Genomic DNA, 19,164 nt, shown 5'->3' with positions numbered 1-19,164 from the left:
AAGTTATGTAAATAAAACAAAAATGCTTGAAAGCATTTCTAGATTTAAAAAGAATCTACAAGAGATCTCTCTCTTTTTACTGTCCCCCACCCAACATTTTCTAGTAGTTAAACCCTTACGGGCAGACTTTCAGTCTAAACCAGAGACAGGAAAAATGACCACTCATTCCCAATTATTTTATTTTTTATTTGACTTAATTTCTCTCCCATCTTTTCCCCCAATGGGGATGCAAAGTGGATTACATCATTCTCCTCTCCTCTGTTTTGTCCTCAGAGTGATCCTGCAGGATAAGTTAGGCGGAGAATGTGTGACTGGCCCAAGGTCACCCACTGAGCTTCCATGGCATCGTGGGGATTCTAACGTGGGTCTCCCAGATCCTAGTCCGACACTCAAACCACTGCACCACACTGGCTCTCAACTGTATATTTGAAAGCCAAAATGTTTAGATCCGATTATGTCATGTCCCAGTCAATGTTCCCTCTAAGCTGCGGAGTCTTGTGAGCAAAAATTCTACTTCGTGAGCTACTGGCATTAAAGTTGTGACCGAGCGATTTGGCTCCTGCATAAATTAGTTTGCTCTGGAGCCATCCTTCCTGAGCCAAGACAAAAATGTGTGAGCAGGAGGCAAAAAACTGAGCTAGCTCACACTAACTCAGCTTAGAGGGAACACTGGTCCCAGTGCACTTTGTTGGACTATTTGGCCATAATCCAACATGCTTTTTTAACCACGTTTGGTAAGTTGTGTGCACACCATCCAGCCAAAGATGAGCCCATGTACATCCCATTGATTTCAACTGGAAAGAGTTAAAATCGGCTGTTTAACTCTGCCATTCATGCCAGTGGGAAAGGTTTGCAGTTTTGATTATTATTATTTTTAGATCAGTTTTATCCAAGATGACAGTCCTTCCTTACCTGCATTACAAAATAAATTCCTTCAGTTTCAGAAGAAGCTTACTGTGCACAGTAACAATCAGGAAAAAGAATATTCAAAAGCCCTGCTGCATATACAGAAGTGTGTTCTTTGAATGGACTGAGGTTGCTTCACATAAATGCCCTCAGCTTTCTATATTCATCATCTGCTGCCTGCCCATTTTTTTTCAGGTACTCATTATTGAGCCGTTCCAGAATCAAAGGGTCTGCACTTTTGGGTCTGTTTCAGAGAACCACATTTCTTAACAGTGATTGAGAGATCAGGAGGAAGCCACGGCTCAGGGGCTGCTTTCCTTACAGTCCTTACCTTCAACCTTCACCATAGTCAAGGCCAGCCAGATCCCCATTTTGCCCAGAATTTGGAACTGGGAAGGAGTGTGCAATTCTGGACCCACTTCCAAATCATTGGTTAAGAAACTGGTCTGCACAGACTTGTTTTATTTTACTGTTTGTTTACAAAGGACCCATAGTGAGACTTTTGTACGTAGAAGGTCCCTGGTGGCAGGTGATGAAGAAGAACTTATTTTTATCTGAGATCCTGGCAAGGCACAGCTGGTCCATAGTCAGCTAGAACTAAGTTAGATGGAACAGTGTTCTGGGAACACAAGGCCACTTTGCGTGAATTCTCCTTGTTTGGTTCCTTCCCCGTGTCTGCCTTTACTCTCATCTCGTTTTGTGACTTTTTGCCCAGAAAACAACAAACCTCCTGAGGCAGATGCGGGTCCAGACAAAGAGCTGACCCTCCCAGTGGACAGCACCACTCTAGATGGCAGCAAGAGCTCAGATGACCAGAAGATAGTCTCTTACCTTTGGGAAAAAACCAGGTAGGCATCTTTCTTACATACACACTTGTGCACGTGCCTGATGTTGCACACTAAAAAGAGGAGGAACCCTACAACCCATTCTCCGCCACCTGTCAGTCAGTCAGTCATACCTTTTATTGGCATACTGTCCACCACCTCCAAAACATGCACATCTGCACAGGCTGCAAAAATTAGGTTTGCCTTAAGCAGGGCCTGCCCAACCCAATAGGCAACGCATGTGGCAGAATTACAGGGGCTCCAGCTGAGTTGGGGAAATTTTCTAAAGAAAACATTCTGGGGCTTGGTCTGAACTGAGGGAACAGTTCTGTTTCTCTCTTTTTCCCTTCCCTCCCACCCACCCCCCAGAGTTTTCAGTGTTACATCCTAATTTATCTCATGTTCCAAACAAAGGTATGGGCCTTTTACATTATGTGGAAGTATGTGGAAGGAGCTGCGGTGGCTCAAGTGGCTAAGACGCTGAACTGCAGGCTGTGGAAGGTCAGTAGTTCAGCAGTTCGAGACCCGGGTTGCCGCATGACGGAGTGAGCTCCCATCTCTAGTTCCAGCTCCTGCCAACCAACAGTTTGAAAGCAAGAAATTGCAAGTAGATAAATAGGCACCACTCCGGTGGGAAGGTAACAGCGTTCCGTGCGCCTTGGCGTTTAGTCATGCCGGCCACATGACCACGGAAACGTCTTCGGACAGCGCTGGCTCTTTGACTTTGAAACGGAGATGAGCACCGTAACCCTAGAGTCGAACTCGACTGGCTTTCGAGCAAGGGAACCTTTACCTTTTTATGTGGAAGTCTGGCATCTTGTGAGAATGTAAGAGCACCAAGAGAACAACCACCACCACCACCATCCCACTGCCTCTTTTCTCCGGGCTAGAGTTTCTGTGATGTACCATCCAGGCTAAACCTTTTGAGTTTTGACCAGGGGCCCAGATGGCGTGAAACTGGAGAATGCCAACAGCAGCATCACCACAGTAACTGGGCTGGAGGTCGGAACGTATGAATTCACATTGACGGTCAAAGACGAGCGGAACTTGCAGAGCCAGAGTTCGGTGATGGTCATTGTCAAGGAAGGTGTGTAGCTGGAGAGTGCAGAGGCATTTTGGGGGGTGGCCTTTTGTGAAGGCTGGGCTTCACAAAATTGACTGAGATGGTCAACTTGTGTGTCTGGGCTGTACTGCTTTGCAGGCATACCTCACATGCGTGAATACTGTTACATGCAGAAACTCCCCTGCAAATGAAGCTTAGAGGGCAGGGAGAATGGTTCTAGCCATTGTCAGAATTGATCACGTAATTAATCCTTGGTTAAGTTTTCATTTGTGACATCTGCTTGAAAGCTGTTAACGTTTTCAGATAGCTTGGCTGGTCTTGTGCTACAGAGGTCATGGTGGAGGACAGAACCAGGTCTTACATCTCACACTGTCCCCCAGCTGGCAAACAATGTGGCCAATGGTCATGGGCAAACCACTTCTGCTGCTTTACTATTCTAACTTCCAACTTTGTTCTCCTTTTTGTTCAGAGATGAACAAGCCCCCCATTGCAAAAATTGCTGGGAACATTGTCATCACCCTTCCAGGAAACACAGCTGAGCTCGATGGGTCGAGATCCACAGATGACAAGGGAATCATCAGTTTTCTGTGGACTCGGGATGAAAGCAGCCCTGCGGCTGGGGTGGGTAATGTGAAATGGTGTCCCTTTGTATTCTGTAGTGTTGACATATCTGCAGAAGATCTGTCATGGCTTAGCTGAAGGTCAGAGAATATACCTAGCTTGTGCTTAGCTCATAGAGAAATACAGTCCTATGCACTAGAATTGTTCTTCAGAACCTGGCAAAAACTTTCTATAACCTGTTCCACAGAGGAGCCCCATAACGGCAGCTGTACCTCGTGTTATATGTTTGGTATGATTTGTATAATCTTTAAAACTGTCCCTCTTGCCTCTTGAAGTGTTCCTGGTTTTTTATCCTGTTTGCAGTTATGTCAGATGACCATATCTCTTTGTACTTATTTTTTTAAATCTAAGTTCTGAATGAAGGCTACCAATCCCCCAACATCAAAAGCTGAATTTTGCTCCGATCCCGAGGTTGAGAGGCCAGTCATTCATTCTTTACAAGTCCTGGCTACAAGAAAGGGCACCTAGATGGGAAGCCGTAAGGGAAGCTTGCTGTCCAGATCATGGGAAGTATTCTGCACTGCTCAGGCCCCATCTGGAGTTCTGTGTCCGATTCTGAGCACCACATTTTAAGAAGGTGGTTGGCAAACGTGAAGCATGTCCAGAGGAGGGTGACCACGATGGTGAGGGATCTGAAAGCTGAAGCCCCATGAAGACTGAAAGAGCTGGGCATGTTTCGCTTGGACAACGAGAAGGTTAAGGGCTGCCACGACTGCTGCCTTCAAAGATCTGAAGGGTTGTCAGGCAGAAGGACCTAGACTTTTTTCCTTACTCTAGAGCAGTGGTGGCGAATCTATGGCACGGGTGCCAGAGGTGGCACTCAGAGCCCTCTCTGTGGGCACGCGTGCCATCGCCCCAGCCAGGCCCAGACCATCATTAAAGTGTCGAATTCTCTGCCAAATAATTTTAAGTAAATGAAAGCATTTGGGATTGCTTTCCTTACTTTGCTTGGATCATCTTAAGTTAATGTGTGAGTTGTTTTTTCTAAAGTAAAACCTCAGTATTCAGGTTAAATTGCCGTGTTGGCACTTTGTGATAAATAAGTGGGTTTTGGGTCGCAGTTTGGGCACTCGGTCTCTAAAAGGTTCGCCATCACTGCTCTAAGAGGGTAGGACTAGGACTAATGGGTGAAAATTAAAAGGAAGTAGGTTTTATGAGACCTTTTTGCCCTAATACCTGTTTAGCATTGGAACAGATTTCCCTGCGGAGATGGCGGACTCTTTCACAGAAGGTTGTTATGGGGGGGGGGGGTCCTTTCCTTGCTGGGAAACTCCCTTAGACCAAGGGTTCCCTGGAAAGCACCCTGGTAACCAGTCACCATGATTCAGGTATCTCATGAGAACATCTAGACTAACCCACTGAGAAGGTATCCTTGTAGAGCAGTACTAGACCAGTAATGAAGTAACAGGGTAGAAACCTTGGAAAATACCTAATAACAAACTACATATCACCCGTGCAATCTAGCATGTAGGGAAGAGATTAAGAGAAATATCCCAGAAAAATAGATTGTACTAAATGAAGCAAAAATAACTTTATAAAAGGGGGGGGGAAAGGGTGGCTGCATTGAAAAAAGAGATGGGAGAAGGGCAAAACAAAAGTATAATGAAAAGGTACACAGTAGCCAGGCACATAGTCTTTAAATAAAGAGTAATAGTTGATCTAATTCAGCTATGTATGTTACCTAGGCGGTAGCAGGTTCTTCAGAGCATGTACAGAGTTTCTTGCAGTAACAAGATGTTGGAGGAGTCTTTAACCCCTACCCAACCTCTGGGGCCCCCCAGTTTCTTGTAATGACAAAGGAAAATCCCAAATGTCCAAATATTTATGGTCACTGGAATTAGACCTAAGCCAGACTCCTCTCTAAGAGTGACACGTTGATTTAGCCCATCCCATGCAAATCTCCATCTCTGATGTCAGAGGCTACTGTTAGCAATCGGAAAGTTATTTAAAATGATAGTCCCACCCCTCAAGCATCTGATAATGGCTGTGGATTTTCATGATAAATAGGTGGTCTGGTCCCAACCACCTTGTCCTTTGTCTAAAAGTTATTATGTTTGGCAGGATGGCCCAATGTCAAATGGAAATAAATGTGTTATTCTAATGTAGACCCCCCTGCATCCAAGATCCCAGATGTTCTAGGTGGCACTCTAGAGCCCTAATAAGGCTTTAGGGTTTCTGTTACAGAGGTCTTTAAACAGAGGTTGGACTGATGGCCAGCCTTCTGTTGGACAGGTTTTTGATGCACTTCTAGATTCTTTCCAGAAATCATGAAAGACAACCCTGCTTCCAGCTCTCCTCTCTACGAAGGATTTTCAACGGATATCAATGAGGTTGCATGGGAAGTGCTTCTGGGTATTGCATCTGTTCCTGTCTGGGGAGAGGGAACTCCCTGGGCTGGCATTCTATATTATGTGCATTCTATACTATATTGCACTGGGATGAAAAATATGCTGCCTTTGTATATCTTTTAACACACATGGGCACCCTTTTTGTTAAATACAGGAGGTGTTAAATAATTCAGATCATCACCCGGTGCTTTTCCTCTCCAACCTGGTGGAAGGGACGTACATGTTTCATCTTAAAGTTACAGATGCCAAAGGAGAAAGTGACACAGACAGAGCCACCGTAGAAGTGAAGCCTGGTGAGGATCTCACTCTGAGGGAAGTGCAGCTGCTCATCTACTTCTCAGCCTTTATCTATGTGATCGTTATAACAAGAGGGCCAGAGTCATGACCCCCATATTATGACCACCATATTGCAGATAGGAAGGCTGAGGATGAAAAACAGTGGTGTGTCTTAGGCTACCTAATATGGGGATATTTGGACTAGGGACTTCCCAGCTCACAGTGTTTGCCACTGCACCTAACCAGCTGTCCAGGCTTAAGGCTCTGTATTGGTCTGGTTATATGTAACCCAAGTGACTCATAGTCCAGTCCTATGCATGCTTACTCAGGAGTAAGTCCCACTGCATTCACTGATGCTTACTTCCAGCACACAGTACATGAGCGAAACCCCATGTGTGTTCACAGTCAGCTGTTTGTTTACTTCAAAAGCTTGAGTGGCCAGGTACAAGGCAGGCAGTGTGTTCATGGGCAAAGAAGGTCACATCCAATAAGCTATCAGTAGGGGCAGAGGCAGGAAGTGTAATATGTAATTAAAGGGCATTCCTTGTTTCTGACCATTCCTACTGCAATCGCTGCATGTTCCAGATCCAAGGAAAAACAACCTCGTGGAGATAATCCTTGATGTGAATGTCAGCCAGCTGACAGAACGGCAGAAGGGTATGTTCATCCGTCAGATAGGTGTTCTGCTGGGCGTCTTGGATTCGGACATCACTGTGCAGAAGATTCAGCCCTATACTGAGCAGAGGTAGGAAGCCATGGGGGGAGAAGCTTTCGCCCTCTCTTTGAATTTTGTTGTCTTAGTCGCAATCCAGGAAGGCATCATCAGCTGTTTTTTTTTAAGGAGATGGAAAAAATACTGATAACAGGCAGGTCAGTATCATTATCCCCATATTGCAGATAGGAAAGCTGAGGCTGAAAAGCAGCAGCTTGCCTGAGGCAAGATTTGAATCGGTGACAGACCTCAGCCACTATATCCCACCAGCTCTCCCAAGTTTTTTAAGGCTCTGCGTAGGTCTGGCAATGCAATCAAGTGACTTGAAGTTCATCATAAGTGAAGGATAAAGAGCTGAATCTGGAAACCAGTACTGATGTTCTTAATTTGCTGAATATCCTTCTCCAAAGCTTGGCTTCTAAGCCCCACCTGGTATGCAAATAAATCCTTTGAAAAGGATAGCCCAGGCTAGGCTAGTCTCACCAGATCTTGGAAGCTTGGATGGGAGACCACTAAGGAAATCCAGGGTGACTACGCAGGGGCCAGCAACGGCAACCCACCCTTTTTGCCTCTTGCCTTGAAAATCCTCCGGGGTTCCCGTAAGTCAGCTGTGAGTCGAGGGCACTTCCCACCACCAAAGAACAGCCACACATTGGGGTTGGAGATAGAAGGTCACCCAGTCTTCCTTGATGTTACTACTACTTTTGCCAGTCTGTTCCAGGTTCCCCCAAAGTGACCTTTTTGTTATATGGCGAGATGAGCTTTGACTCATGGAAGCTTATACCCTGGGAAATTGTGCTATTCTTTAAGGTTCTGCTGGACACAAATTTTGTAGTTTCTGGTGCACTAATGTGAAGGTCATTTTTCAATGGCCTGAAAGAAACTTTTCCCTGAAAGGCTTCAGCTGAGAAATGCAGGTGTTTAGTTCTAGTGTTGTCATCTCTCTCCTACCATCCTAAGGCCTTGTCTAAGGCCAGTCATTTACTGATCTTTCCCCAAGTGGAAGAGGAAGAAGTTTGCTTCTGATCAATATAGACTTGGCTGCAGGAAGGAAAGCATTAAGTAAATGGGTCACAGTTACATTTTTTCCCCTGTTCAGTGGTCGGTCGGTCGGTCTCTCCCTCCCTCCCTCCCTCCGTCTGTCTGTCTGTAGTTTTTCCCTTGCCAAGAAGACATCATGGAGTTTTGCAAAACTTGTCTTTGTGACTGCTTGTTTGGATCACTGGTTAAAAAGGGGGGGAGGAGACTTAACACTCATTGTCCTTATAAGCAGAGCTATGCACTTTCCACCCTGGAAAAAAAATCTGAAGTCTGCAATGTAAATAAATCATGCAAATGGAGCAGATGTGCATGTGCACAGCCCCTTGTTTTTGCATAATTATTTGGCTTCCAGATTTAACTTCTTGTTTATTGGCAAAAAGGTGGGGAATTAATGGAAAGGAGGAGGGGGCAGAGCAGGGGACAAGAAATGCTTTGCAGGTTGCTGAAGATTTTGTATTACGGGAGCCTTTCTTTTGTCCTTCCTTCACCCTGCAGCAGTAATTCAGGCCAGCCACCTTTTGTTTTGCTCCCTGTGTATCCAGTTTTCTTGTTCATTGCAGCACCAAGATGGTATTCTATGTGAAGAACCAGCCTCCTCGCCAGATCTTCAAAGGGCATGATGTTGCGTCGACTCTCCGGAATGAACTGCGGAAGCAACAGTCGGACTTCCTCATTTTCAGAGCACTGGAGATCAACACAGTCAGTAAGTTGAGGGAATGGCTAGGGTGGCTGCCTTTACCACATAGAGAAAAAGAAGAGATTGGATTTATACCCCGCACTTCACTACCCAATGGAGTCTCAGAGCGGCTTACAAACTCCTTTCCCTTCCCCTCCCTACAACAGACACCCTGTGAGGTGGGTGGGGCTGAGAGAGCTCTGACAGAAACTGCTCTTTTTCAAGAACAGCTCTTATCAGAACTACGGCTTTCCCAAGGTCATCCAGCCAAGTGGGGAATCAAACCCGGTTCTCCCAGATTAGAGTCCGCCCACTTAACCACGACACCAAACTGGCTCTCTACATACTATCACCACATCCCATTTCCTTCCAATGAGAGCCCTTCTGTTGCTACCTCCAAGCAGAAGGGCTCTCTCCTGTGCAGCCCTTGAATGAATTCTCAAGAGACTGATTTAGGTGTATTCTGTTCTCAGCTGTTCTAACAAAAGCACTTGAGCTGATGGTGGTTTCCCCCCCAATGTTGATAGAAGTAATATTGTCTGTAGCGTACATAATTTTCGCACTTTCCTCTGTTAGCAGTTTTGAAACCTTTGCAGTGCTTCAAACAATGGTTAGACCAGGGATAGCACTGGGACAAATGCCTAATTCTTACTGAGACAGTCAGCCTGTATCTGAGCTGTACCATTTCAGACAATGAGGGGAGGGAGTCTCACAAAACGGAATATTCTTCCATATTAAAAAAAGAATCATGCCCATAAAAAGGTAGTATGCCAGAGAGAAAACCAGGGTAGCTAGTGTTCTGTGGACAGATAATTTTTTTCCATTGAAGAATATTCTATCATTTGATCCCCTACTTGCAGCCTTGGGAGTCCAGGTGCAGGTTCACCACCCCAGTGAAACTGAAAGTAAAAGATCCGAGTGTGTGTATGCAACTGGGCAGCAATGGCTTTGCCATGCTGTTAGCTCCATTCATTGTCCCTGCGCAGGCAGACCATTTCAGCTGATCAGAGCATTTTGTATCCATCAATGCACCTCCTCCAGCAATAAGAGATTTCTGTTTGTGGAAGAGGGGGCAAATGCTGGTTTCACCCTTCCCATTGCAAATCTCTTTGCCACTGATGCTTTTCCTGAGAGTCTTCCGGGAACAAAGGTTTTTTTTGGGGGGGGGGGTTGTAACAGGAGAGGGAAATGGGAAGGTGCCACTCTGCAAAATCCTTGGATGATTGGATACATGCCTCTATCTCAGTAATCATTACAGTAGTCCTGCATGCTAGACCAGAGTTCCTATCCCCGTATTTGTGGAGTGTGGCTGAAGAGTTAGAGGTCTGTCCAAGGGCATCTGAGGGAGTTTGTGCTGGTGGTGAAATTTGGACTGGACGCTCCCCAGTCCACCCTTGTAAGTCTGTCTACTGTATTTTGTGCCACCCATCCTCCAAGAGGATCTGGGTTAGCATGCACGGTCCTTCTAACCTCTGTTTTATTTTATCAGCAATCCTGTGAGTTAAGTGGAGGGGGGGGGCTGGCTCAAGGTCAGCCACTTGGCTTAACAGCAGACGGAGGTTTTGAACCTGGATCTTCCCAGTCCTTGCCTGACACACTGCTACTCTGCCATGTCTCCTGATTGTAAGAGAGCAGCCGGCTGGGTTGGTTTCTTTGCATGGGAGTGAGAAATGTGACACATCTCAATTTGTAGGCAAAACCTGCTGACCTGCAAACTTCTGAGCTGAATGATTGACTAACCAATAACTTTTTGAACTACCCTGCAAATGATCAGCAAGTGTGTCCTTTACGTATGCCCATGGCAGTGGGAAGAAGTGAGGTTTAAGCTCTGCTCTCTCGAGGCTCTGAAGCAAGCAGGCCTTCCTTTTAATACCCAACCCCATCTGTTTGACTATGCCACTTGGGTGCTCAGGTTTGCTCGTGACAGTTGACTCTGCTGCCTTCTTCCCCAGCATGCCAGCTGAACTGTTCAGAACATGGGCACTGTGACTCCTTCACCAAGCGCTGTGTCTGTGACCCTTTCTGGATGGAGAACTTTATCAAAGTTCAGATCAGCGATGGGGAGAGCAACTGTGGTACGTATGCTCAAGTCTGTGTGCCCTTCTTAGGGCTACAAATTAAGCCATGCAACTGCATCCTGCAAAGAGCTTTTTGTTAAGAGCATGGTCTGAGTCTGTTCCCATCTCTGGCTTCTGTAGCATTATGGAGAAGGAACCACAATTAGGGGAGGGTGTTGGGGAAGCACTTTGCTTGTAGTATTCCTGACACTCAGATCACATTCCCATCTTTCTGCCAGACTGGAGCGTGCTGTACGTTGTCATCGCCTCCTTCGTCATTGTGGTCTCCTTTGGGATCTTCTCCTGGGCTGTCGTCTGCTGCTGCAAGAAGTGAGTGATGATGCAAGCCCCTCTGAAGGCACTTCTTTGCAAGTCCATTTGCAGATTTTGGCACCGCTTTCTCCAGCTTCAAATCCTGCCTTAGTGTTTCTAGTGAGATCAAACTTTTTTGGCGTCTTGACTACATCTTGCATTCAGACATGCATAACAGGGCCCTGGTATCGTTTTATAACAAGAAAAACAGCTTCAAGACATAGTTTCAGAGGGTGGCTGTGTTGGTCTGACAAAGGAAGCTTTGACTCTCGAATAGGAGTGTGCAATTTTTTCTCTCTGTATTTTTTGGTTCAGGTCAGTGTTCCCTCTAAGCTGTCAGCTGTTGTGAGCAGAAATCCTACCTTGTGAGCCAAAAAAATCTACAAGCATAAAAGTTGTGAGCACACCTATTTTTTAAAAAAAAAATAACTTCAAGGTTAGAAACATACAAACATGAAAAAAGGGAAAGTTTTTGAAAAGGGAAAGGAAGAAAGGAAGGAAGGAAGAAAGGAAGGAAGGAAGGAAGGAAGGAAGGAAGGAAGGAAAAGAAAGAATGGAGAGAAACGGAAAGAAAGAATGAGAGAAAGAAAAAGAAAGAAAGAATGGAAAGAAAGAGAAAGAAATTGAAAGAAGTGGGAAGAAATTGAAAGAAAGGGAGAAAGAAAGGGAAAGAAGGAAAACAAAGAAAGGGGAAAATGGAAAGGGGAAGAAAGAAATAGAAATGAAGCAAATAGATGGGGAGAGAGGAAGGAAGGCAGGCAGGGGTGAAAAGAAGAAGAAAAAGGAAAGAAAGAGAGGCCCCCTCTACTGGAGGGCTGAAATGGCTTCCTGCCCTTTAAAGCCAGCAGATGACAGGCAGATTCGCAAGATGGGGCAACCATTCAGGGCTCCCTTTCCCTTTCCCTACTTTCAAACTGAGGGAAGCGAAAATGGAGCTCTTTGCTTCCCACCTTTTAAAGCCAGCAGCCGGAGGGTCCACGTGCCAGCTGCTGGCTTAAAATGGCACACAACCGTTTCAGGACTCCGTTTCACTTCCCCCGCTTCTAAATGGGGGGGGGGAGCCTTGAAGGGGTTCCCGCCCTTTAAAGCCAGCAGCCAGCAGGTGGACCTGCTGGCTTTAAAGGGCACTCAGCCATTTCAGGGCTCCATTTTGTTCCCCCCCCCCCCAAGCAGGGGGCAGTGGAAGGGAGCCCTGTCAGCTATTCTCTTTAAATGGCTGGCAGCTCCTCCTCCCTGGGGGAGGAGACCTCATTTGGTGTGTGGGGAGGGGGGGAGGCTTGGCTTTTTTGCCTCTCCCCCACACTTGAGGTAGCCGGGCAGGAGTGGGGTGACAGTGAGTTTCCTGGCCATACAACAGCTGGGATATAGTTTTAGCCTGAAAGAGCTTAAGTGCCGCAGGGATGTATTGCCCTCCTTTTAGGTGGAAATATTTTTAAATGGGTAGCTGGCCTGAGCTGGGTTTTTTCCAGTATTGACCATAAAATCATGATGCGCTTTCCTACTCCCTGACGAGTGTAACATCAACCCTAAATACCTAAAGCTTTCTACCTGTTCCACCCTGTGGCCCTGTGACCAGCTGCTTATTTATCATCATTGGAGATACCATCTCATCGCAGGACTTTCTCCCAAGCTTGTTGGAGAGCACTCCCCTTCGCAGTGGTCGAGGGGAGATATAGAAAGGCCCCCCTGCATGAGAGGGTTTGCCCCTGCGGAGCTGGTATGGTTGAATCTATAGAACATGCCTTGTATCAGTGTGATTTCTACCAAGACATTCGTGCAAACTGCATCCTTCCTTTCCTTAGAAAGCCACCGGACTGCCCTGCTCCTGAGATTACTAGGAAGCTCCTTACCGATGCAAATCCACAAACCACAGCTTCTTGGCGCAAGGTTTTTTGCAGGTGCCAGCAAAATTCGTAAAGTTATTTTAAGCAGTGGTTCTTAAATTTAATATAATATTTATTTAAATCTATGGTATCTTTTATCAAATTTAAATTAAATATTTTATTATATGTATATTCTTTTATGTATATGATTTATGCTGGTCTTTGACCGTATTAATCTGAATCTGAAGTTTCTTGGCCCTGCACAGAGCTGCAGATCTGTGAGCTGGGGGCTGGGAATTTGTGCGCCAGCTCAGCCTGGCACAGCTTAAACGGAACACTGGTTCAGTTGTATTGGACCCCCAAACATTTCAGAACTCCTGAAAAATCCCAGATCCCATTACCAGTAAAGTATTCAGATCCGGGATTTTTTGGGATTTTTGGTCCATTAGACGCGAGAAGAAGAAAAAAGAGAGAGAGAAACCCAACTCACTTCTCAGCTGTTTTTCAGGCTTTGCCAATCTTCACAAATATATCTGGGAAATTTTTGGGATTTCCCCCTCAGTTTTCCCAAAAAATCCCAGATACCTTTGGGATGCTGAAATATACCTGAAAAATACCAATGAGGTATTTTTCAGAATTTTTTTTGCTCGGTAAGATCTGAAAGCACACCCCTATTGATTGGTTAGATCTTGAAAGCCTATACCCCAAAAAATCCTGTTGGTCTCTAAGGTGCTACTGGACTCAAATCTAGCTTCAGGAGAATAAAATTGTGAGTGGAAAAAAGATGTGGGGAGATGCTTAACCATTTCTCCTCTCCAAATGAGCATGCCTAGTAAATGCTTTTCCTCACTGTGGGGTGTCAAACTCAGGTCTCGTTTGCCATGAAGTTCTTAATTTTCTCTAATCCTGTATGCCTATTGTTCTGGGTCATTCTGGTTGGGAGGGGGGGTATGTGAGCGTGTGGGTGTGGAGACCGCTTTGCTAAGAGTCACGCCAGCTTGTAACTGCGTTAAGTGGGGCCTCCCTCCTCTGGGAAGAATGCACGCTTGACCTTGGACACCAGACACTGCTAGATAATACGCTTGCAGGTGCTTGGGAGGGCTAGGTGCATAGTAGATTTTGGCGGGCTGACTGTGTTGGTGTGATTGGACTGGTCACAAGGGGGGGCTGTTTGAACTCTGTATAATATCATAACTGGTGCCAAGAGGGTAAGTTCTGACATAGATTGTCTTAGCTTGAAACATCTTCATCTCTCCATAAACAAATCACTGCTTGGAGAATGTTGTTGGGAGTAAGTTTGAGACTGACATAGTGTCAGAATTCCATTCTCCTCGACCTGCTATACCACAACAGCGATGAGCGAAGGAAGCGAGGAAAGGGGGACTACATCCCCTCCGAAATCACCCGACTTCAAAGGCACCCCTGACAACCATGTAGAGGGGCCAAAGCTGAAGGATGAAAAAGGAGCGAAGTGTAGGCCCCCCAGGTTCAGGCTGCACCGATGGACCACCCCAGATTGGGCTGCCCCATCCAGGGGGGGCATGGATGTCTGGTGATGGCGCTCAGAGGGAGACTGCCATCGGCCCTCCGAGATCTTCTGCAACGACCCCGAAAGCTTGCTGATGGCAAGAGCAGAAGCAGAAAGCTGCCTCCTGGAGGAGATCACGGAGGTTTGGCAGGAGCTGCAAACAGAGATGGCAGAACTGGTCCGGGACACCCAGAAGACCCTCGGGGGCTTGGCGGACATCATTCAGGAGGTGTTGCAGCAGGAGCTTCGAGGCTTGGGACTACAAGCGGGAGCAGGTGGCACAGAAGGGTCCCCCCAGGCATTGAGGCCCCTCCAGAACCACCACTGGCATTCTCTGGCCCTGCTGCCCCTAGAGACTCACTCAAAGCAGTGTTCAACGGGACCCCAGGAAAGTTGGTGTTCTTCGTGCTCCAGGTCCAGAGGTTCCTGAGAGAGTGGGACCACACTTTCACCTCAGATGAACACCAGGTGGACTACCTGGGATCAAGACTACGAGATCTGTGCTTGAAGTGTGGGGCCCCTAGGCATTTTGCCACCACCTGCCCACGAGAGCCCTGGAGGAACCAAGAAGGAAGAATGCAAGGGACCAGAGAAGAGGAGCAAGCCACTCGGGGGTCGTCCCAAGCCACCAAATGTCCTCCAGTCAGGAGGGAAAGAGGAGATGGAAAGCATCTCGTCCAATGAGGAGGAGCTTCAACAACCAGCAGGAAAAGGCCGGGACTTGCTGTGAAGGGCGCTAAATAGCAGGTCCGAAACTCTCCTGTGCCAGAATCAGTGAGAACCTCTTACTCCTTCTTTTACATGACTGTGACTGTAGTCAACCCCTCCCTTCACAACCACATTTGAGTGTGGGCTCTCATACTCCGGGTGTACCCGAGATTTAATCAGCCCAAGCTATGAGAGCTGGAGGAACCCTTAGTTTTCTCCCAGTTAGACGGGATGCCTATGAAAGGGGAACCATGCATGCATCGTACTGTTCACCTACCAGTGGGAGCAGGCTCTCAGTGGGAGTTAAGATCATTCATTGTGAACCCCTCGGCAAAGTTCCCGATGGTTTGGGGAAGTCCCTGGATCAAGGTGCACTATCCCTTTATCCAGTGGAGTGTAGGGACCTTGCGGTTCATGGACCCCCGCTGCAAAGAACATAAATGGTACCCGGAGTGGTGGGGGACCGTGGCCGGTGCTGGAGTGGGTGTGTCTGGCCAAGGAGGAGCTGAATCAGATCCCCCCTGAATATAGAGACTTGGCCAAAATATTTGAGGAGGGGGAGCCAGATGAACTACCCCCTCACCAGAACACTGACTGTGCTATTAAAATCTTGCCTGGCCATAAAATGCCCAAGGGGAAATTGTATTCTGTGAGTCCAGCTGAAAAAGAGGAATTGCGGAAGTTTATTGATAAGAATTTGGCTTGGGGGTTCATTCGGCCAGCAGCTTCACCTTTTGCCGCTCCAGTGCTCTTTCAGAAGAAAAAGGATGGAGGGTTAAGACTGTGCACAGATTATCAGGGTTTGAATGCCGTGTCGATGTCCAATGCATATCCCGTCCCCTTAATAAAAGACTTGCTGGTAGAAACCGCTCGGGGCCACATTTTCACTAAGCTGGACTTGAGAGATGCTTACTTTTGGGCTTGCATCTGAGAGGGGGACGAACATAATACTGCTTTCAATACCCCCTTGGGTCAATTTGAGTATTTGGTTATGCCGTTTGGGCTCTCGGGGGCTTGAAACTTCTTCATCTCTCAATAAACAAATCACTGGTAAGAGAGTGTTCAAGGGTTCCAGCTGTGTAGTTAGCCAGCCATGTCAGGAGCTCTGTGTATGAGATTCAGCCCACAATGGTTGGGTGAGTGAGGACCCACCTTTGGGTTTGATGAACCCTTTCCACTGAATCTACTGTACTTGAATGGATTGGCATGCACATGATACGTTTGATTTCTGTGGCTTTAATCCCTACTAGATGTTTCTTCAGGCTCAAGGATTTCCACTCATGGAGTGCAGTTTTCTTGCCTGAAACATATCCCAAAAACGCTTGTTCCTGGGGGTTTCCTCTCTTCCAAGGGGGCATTTTGGGCTGCTGCTGGCGGAAGGAGACAAAAAAATCACACACTGTGAGCAGAAATCCTTCCGACCACAGAAGTATGTAATCTGGATCCAAGCCAGCTCATGTGTGCTTTTTCTTTGTTTTTAATCTCATTGTGACAAACAGTATTTCTCTCAGACTTGTTGATATGTCCAGCATTTCATGCTTTGGATAAAGTATACTATTGATTACAGAAGTCCAGGCTGCTGTAAAGTTGCCTTTAAGATTCCAAAGGATGGTTATTTTGGCAAGCTGTTTGGGACTCAGAATAACTGCATGTTAATTTAACTGCCTTGACTCTCTGGTTAGGTAGTCATCCTACATAGGAACATTGTGTCTCATCTGACCTATTTCTTTCTTCCTTTTTTCCTGTGTAAGGCGGAAAGGAAAACCCAAAAGAAAGAGCAAATACAAGATCTTGGATGCCACAGATCAAGAGAGTCTGGAATTAAAACCAAATCCCAAAGCAGGTAAAACATAAGGCAGGAGGCTGGCCTGGTCAGAGTGCTGGCACAGGCTCCTATTCATGAGTGTTAATTCATGAGGGAAGCTCCCAGCTGAATGGGGGATATGCAGGAAAGCTGAATTTTCAGTGATTCCATTTAAAATATGTTGGACACATTTGTTCCCCACCACCACCACCCATATGTCTATCAAGGGTGGCTGCTTGCCAGAAAATGCTGGTTGTAAAACTAAGGCCGTCACTTTTTCTCCCTCTATAATGGGTATTATCCAGTGATGGTGCATTTCCAAGAGGCGTTCAGGAGCACTTTTATAGCAGGTGGGTGCTGAAGGAATGTCTCAGTTTTGCTTTTTAAGGTACTCATCCTGGGCAATATATCGAGGGTTGCCAACCCTTTGGCTACCTGTGCCAAAGACCATAGATATTAAAGGAAATTCCTAGAGTGTCATGGACACTGTGATGTGTGTCCCCTCATTTTTTCTCCTGTTTAATCGATGGTGCACAGGAGGGAAAGGGTGGGAGGTCGCCTGCCACCGCCTGGCAAATGGTAAGCCTGTGTATTACAGCAGCATATCAGCTAAGCCTCACAGGGTCCTGGATATGCCCAGCTGCCATTCACACTAATCATCGTGTTTTCTGGAAATGGAAAGATCCTGCTCTCCCCTCTTTCTTTACCTTCTCCACACACACAGCCCATTGTGGTAGAAATAGAAGAAGTTGCTGCTTTAGCAGACAATGAATAGCTGGCATGTAGGAAAAGAGGCGTCCTGCCAGCTGCAGGCATTTGCTCCAGGCACAGGGGGTCGTTTTCCTTATCAGATGGGCCACGGGAACGATTTGCTGCTTTTAAAATTATATAATGGGGTATGCAGCTCCAAAGGGCTCCTCTGCAGAACTTGTGAAATGTTTTTTTAAAATATCATTTGTGAGGGACAAATATTATAAAAAGTTCAGTCAGGAGGAAATGTGTGAAATATCCCGATCCTTCATGCAGTCCTGACAAATGGACTTCTCTGAGAGAGGATTTGTTTGAGTGAAAACAGAGGGCGGGTGAGAGACACACAGCCCTTAAACGTTGTTTGCTAGCTGAAAGTAATTCCTTATCATGGTGTTATCTCATTTAATGATGTTCCAGCCAAGTGAACCGAGCTCAGGCACTACCTCCTATAGGAGGTAGTGGCTCAGGCGCTTAATGACAACCATAGAGAGCATTGTGGCAGCAGTTTGGAAGCCTTCCTCCTTCTGGGAGAAGCTGTGCCTGAAACTCCGTCAGCCTCTCAGCCTTGCTCCCCCCCCCGTCCCTTTAATTGAGGCTCAGCCACTGATGGGGATAACCCAGCTCACTGTCGGTAGCAAATGGGTCCTGTCTATTGGCGAGAGTGAAACTCAACTTGAAATGCCACCAGAGCAAGCAAGCATTCCCATCTCCCTGTGCAGACATTGCTTTAACTTGTTGTAGATTTTCTGGGCTGTATGGCCGTGGTCTTGGCCTTGTAGTACCTGACGTTTTGCCAGCAGCTGTGACTGGCATCCTCAGACGTATAACACAGAAAGATGGAGCACTCTGTCAATTTGAGAAGAAAAATGGTAGGCAGGTAATGTATATCTACCCAGGAAGGTGGGGTAGGGCTGAGTCATTATCTTGTAGGAGTTTCCCAGGCTGTGAGATGCTAATGGAGGAGCTTTCCTGAGGAGGTTCTTCTGCATGTGGATTGGCTGTTGAAATTCTAATCTTATCTGTAGTGCTGTTGTAAGATGTAGAGCATTTTTTGTTTTTTGACGGTCACAAGATCTACAGAAAACCAACTCACATGGATCGTTATTTACACTTAAGCTCCAGTCACCACCCTCGGCAAAAAGAGGCATAATCAAAACATTAGTAGACCATGCAAGACGGATATGTGAACTGCACGTTCTCAATGATGAACTAAATCATCTAAACCACGCAGTTCAAGCAAATGGCCACTCCAAGAATGAAATCAGAAGAGCGATTAAACCAAAGGTAAAACAATCTCCCACAGGAAAAGTGTTTTTGCCATATATCAAAGGAATCACTGATCAGATGGGAAAACTTATGAAAAAAACACAACCTACAAACAGTATTCAGACCCACCAGAAAAATACAACAGATGCTACAATCGGCAAAACACAGACCTTCTCACTTCTGCAGGAATATACCGCATACCCTGCAGTTGTGGACAGCTTTACATCAGGACCATACAGCGTAGCATCCAGACAAGAATAAAAGAATATGAAAGACACTGCAGACTTGGCCAACTTGAAAAATCAGCAGTGGCTGAACATAGCCTAACTCAAGCAGGACGCAGTATCTTGTTCCAAGACACTGAAATGCTGGGCAACACATCCAATTACTGTGCCAGATTACACAGGGAAGCCATTGAAATTCATAAACATAAACACAATTTCAGCAGG

The 19,164-nt window shown here is 46.3% G+C and overlaps 1 protein-coding gene across 1 annotated transcript in view; it reads left to right on the top strand.

Annotated features, from left to right (window-relative positions):
• Positions 1 to 19,164, top strand: part of KIAA0319L (KIAA0319-like ortholog) — a 93,564-nt gene that overhangs the window by 71,722 nt on the left and 2,678 nt on the right. Inside the window, exons 12-20 of the mRNA XM_015413686.1 lie at positions 1,622 to 1,754; positions 2,669 to 2,817; positions 3,263 to 3,414; positions 5,917 to 6,055; positions 6,624 to 6,783; positions 8,352 to 8,494; positions 10,420 to 10,542; positions 10,764 to 10,854; positions 16,647 to 16,738. Of these exons, the coding sequence (XP_015269172.1) occupies positions 1,622 to 1,754; positions 2,669 to 2,817; positions 3,263 to 3,414; positions 5,917 to 6,055; positions 6,624 to 6,783; positions 8,352 to 8,494; positions 10,420 to 10,542; positions 10,764 to 10,854; positions 16,647 to 16,738 (1,182 nt within the window). The remainder of the gene's footprint in view (positions 1 to 1,621; positions 1,755 to 2,668; positions 2,818 to 3,262; positions 3,415 to 5,916; positions 6,056 to 6,623; positions 6,784 to 8,351; positions 8,495 to 10,419; positions 10,543 to 10,763; positions 10,855 to 16,646; positions 16,739 to 19,164) is intronic.

Source organism: Gekko japonicus, unplaced genomic scaffold, assembly GCF_001447785.1.
Source record: "Gekko japonicus isolate JY-2015 unplaced genomic scaffold, Gekko_japonicus_V1.1 scaffold547, whole genome shotgun sequence".
NCBI lineage: Eukaryota > Metazoa > Chordata > Lepidosauria > Squamata > Gekkonidae > Gekko > Gekko japonicus.
This window is presented reverse-complemented; position numbering and strand designations above follow the sequence as displayed.